Consider the following 3,880-nt stretch of genomic DNA (forward strand, 5'->3'; position numbering starts at 1 on the left):
GGGTGACCTCCAGAGAAAACCACCACAGACATGCAGGGGCTTTCCAGCCATGTTTCCCCTTTTTTTTAAATACCTCTTAGACATGCTTTTGGAGAAAATGAAACTGAGGTCACACAGTATTTATCTATAAATTAAATAAAACTTGATGTCTCCTGTCTGGCTGTCATGGTTGCACTTGAGCGTTATTTGTGTCCATGATAATTCCCTTTAATGACTGTACGATGGGCCATACTGTCTCTACTGATGGACATTTGAGTTGCGTCTAAATTTTTTTTTGGTTTATATAAATAATGCTGCAAGTAAAATAATCAAATAAAAAATAAAAGATTTGTAAAATAAATAAATAAATAAATAATGCTGTAATGAATACCTATTTACATAAACCGAGGCACACATTTCTGATCACTGAGTCAGACCACACCCTCGCTTTGTAGACGAGGGAACCAGGCCCCCAGGGGCCATTTGCCTGACACACGGCACTTTAAATAAATAGAGACCAGACTGGCTGGGTCTTACCTGGCTACGCTCCAGCAGCAGTGGTGGCATCTCATCTCACATTATTTATATAAGAGATGTCCAGATTCGGGGCGTATCAGGTGAGAAGGAAAAGAAAAAAACCTCATTTCCTAACTGCCACCTCATTTCTTTTTCAGACCTTTTGCAGAAATCTGCAATGACGCCAAGGTGCCAGGTAAGTCAGAGGCTGAAGAAGGCACCCTTCTACCTCGCAGGGACCGATCTGTGGACATAGAGCAGGTGGCATGCCACAGGTGGCTGGCCATGGAGAGAAAAGTCTATCCCTCCCACCAAGTACTTCTCCAGGGAACTGAGATCTCCATCTGCAGGGCCAGCATTCCCAAAAGGCCCCAGGAAGCCCGCAGGTGCCCTTGGAGGGGGTTCCTGTGTTAGACCAACTGGAGAGAGAGGATGAGGGGCAGGCTGGAGCCAGGAGGAGGGGACGTCAGATAGGGTCATGAAAGTCACCCAGGGAAAGGAGTGGCATGACTGGCAGGGGTAAGGTAGCCAGGTACTTCCGAGACTGGCTGGACCCCCTCGATCCCACTTGCATTTGCAGGGCACGTGCCTGCACCAGCCCCCGGGCTTTTAGAACCTTTCAGTTCGCAGGAACCTGGGAGACTGTCTTGTACGAGGGTTCTGACTGAGAAGGCGTGCGATAGGACTCAAGATGACTGGGAGGTGTGGCCTCGTTGTACAGCTGGGAAACTGAGGCCCAGAGAGGAGGAAGGACTTGCCCAGGCCACGTAGTGAGTTGGTGGCTGCCGAGAGCCCTGTGTGCAGATGACCCATCTGAACCGCAGGCCACTGTGGTCTGTGGCTGTTCAGTGGGGAGAGGAGTGGGATTCAGCAAGGCCACCCCACCCCAGCCTGAACCCTGAGGCCCCAACTGCGGATAGGTTAGGGTTCACCTGACACTCCACTGCCTGAGGTGGCACAGCCCAACCAGAGACCACCTCCTCCTATCATGTGCCCGTTAAAAAGGCCCAGCAGGGCACCAGGCACTCAGGGTAGGGAGGTGATTGGGTTTGAGAGCTGCTCCCAGGTCAAAGACAGAGACACAGAAGGCCCTGAGGAGGCCTCAAAGAGGAGAGTTTGGGACAGCTTATCAGAGGTAGATGCAGTCACTTACATCCCCCACGCCCCCACTCTGGCCGGGCAGACTGCAAACTGAGTTTCTAAAGCCCAGGGCCTGGTGTAGGCACGTGGCCTGCAAATGCAGGCAGCATCCAGGGGGCCCAGCCAGTCTCCAGCAGTGCCCGCCTGCCTCCCACAAAATTCCCTCCTCCTGGCTCACAGCCTGGGCCAGTGCTGCCTCCACAGTCTTCTGTTTCCTGGGGTCTCTATTTATATCACATCACAGACCCCCAGGCTCTTGGTTTTTCTTCACCAGCTGGACAAGCAATTGCCCTGGGCCCAGCCTTCCCTCACACTGTGTCATTAAGACCCTTCTGGTCGCTGTAGTGGGGTTCTGTTCAGTAGCCTGTGACTCAGTCAAGCCTCAAGCCCCACTTACGTAGCACACAGTTGAAGATCTTTTTTTATAAGACTTACATCCTCACATCAATTTAATTCAGCAGCAGCAGAACCTGCTGAGGCCTGCTCTGTGCCGGGCTTGGTCCTGGGCCCTTTCACACACCATCTCCTGGAGTCTCGCAGCACATTGCTGTCCCCTTTCAGCTCAGAGAGCTTAGTCAGATTCCCAGGGTCACACAGGTAAGTGGCAGCCGTGAGATTAGAACTTAGGACTTCTGGCTCGAAACCGGAGCTCTTCTTACACTGGAACACTGCCTTGTCTCCTGGTACCTGTGAACTGTCATCTGTCAGGTTCGGGTCGTCATGCAGGAGCAGTAGCAATAATATCGATACCAATTCTCCGTTTCTGAGTATTTACTAGAGGCCAGGCACCTCATCTCACGGGACCCTCCCAGCAGCCCTGAAGAGTCTTATTTACATTTTACTGGCAAGGAAAGGAAGGTGCAGGGACATTGACTAGGTGTACCAGTTACTAATGCGGATTTTTGGACAAGCAATTGCCCTGGGCCCAGCCTTCCCTCACACTGTGTCATTAAGACCCTTCTGGTCGCTGTAGTGGGGTTCTGTTCAGTAGCCTGTGACTCAGTCAAGCCTCAAGCCCCACTTACGTAGCACACAGTTGAAGATCTTTTTTTATAAGACTTACATCCTCACATCAATTTAATTCAGCAGCAGCAGAACCTGCTGAGGCCTGCTCTGTGCCGGGCTTGGTCCTGGGCCCTTTCACACACCATCTCCTGGAGTCTCACAGCACATTGCTGTCCCCTTTCAGCTCAGAGAGCTTAGTCAGATTCCCAGGGTCACACAGGTAAGTGGCAGCCGTGAGATTAGAACTTAGGACTTCTGGCTCGAAACCGGAGCTCTTCTTACACTGGAACACTGCCTTGTCTCCTGGTACCTGTGAACTGTCATCTGTCAGGTTCGGGTCATCATGCAGGAACAGTAGCAATAATATCGATACCAATTCTCCATTTCTGAGTATTTACTAGAGGGCAGGCACCTCATCTCACGGGACCATCCAAGCAGCCCTGAAGAGTCTTATTTACATTTTACTGGCAAGGAAAGGGAGGTGCAGGGACATTGACTAGGTGTACTGGTTACTAATGTAGATTTTTTTCAATAGATGGAGTTACACATATGTTGATATATATGCGATTTGATATGTATGCTATTTCGTTGTATCGACAACAAGCTTCAAAACTTCCTATGTCAAATTATCTGAAGGTGTTGACATCATAGATATTTTTATGCTTAAAAATGTCGAATTTCGTGCCAAAAAAAGAGCATTTGCGGGAAGTTTTAATTCATTACTTTACTTTGAAGAAAAGTGCTGCTGAATACTTCGGGAAGCTTATGGTGAACATGCTCCATCTCAAGATACTTGTGAACGCTGGTTTAAAGGCTTTGAAAGTGATGATTTCGATGTGAAAGACAAAGAACATCCAGGTCAACCGAAAAAGTTTGAAGACCAACAATTACAAGCATTATTGGATGAAGATGCGTGTTAAACTCAAAAACAACTTGCAGAAAGATTAAACGTTGCTCAGCAAACAATTTCCAGTCATTTACAAGCAATGGGAAAGATTTTAAAGGAAGAAAAATGGGTGCCTCATCAACTGAACGAAAGACAAATGGAAAACCGGAAAATCATCAGTAAAATGTTGCTTCAGCGGCACGAAAGAAAGTCTTTTTTGCATCGAATTGTGACTGGTGATGAAAAGTGGATTTATTTTGAGAATCCCAAATGCACAAAATCCTGGGTTGATCCAGGTCAACCATCAACATTGACTGCAAGGCCGAATCGCTTCGGAAAGAAGACAATGCTCTG

The 3,880-nt window shown here is 48.5% G+C and overlaps 1 protein-coding gene across 2 annotated transcripts in view; it reads left to right on the top strand.

Moving 5' to 3' along the window:
- Window positions 1-3,880, top strand: part of GTF2IRD1 (GTF2I repeat domain containing 1) — a 111,428-nt gene that overhangs the window by 104,075 nt on the left and 3,473 nt on the right. For both annotated transcript variants that reach the window (XM_014548516.1, XM_014548517.1), the window contains exon 24: window positions 654-691. In XM_014548516.1, coding sequence (XP_014404002.1) covers window positions 654-691 — 38 coding nt within the window. The remainder of the gene's footprint in view (window positions 1-653; window positions 692-3,880) is intronic.

The sequence above is a fragment of the Myotis brandtii genome, unplaced genomic scaffold (genome assembly GCF_000412655.1).
Source record: "Myotis brandtii unplaced genomic scaffold, ASM41265v1 scaffold510, whole genome shotgun sequence".
In the NCBI taxonomy this organism is placed as follows: domain Eukaryota; kingdom Metazoa; phylum Chordata; class Mammalia; order Chiroptera; family Vespertilionidae; genus Myotis; species Myotis brandtii.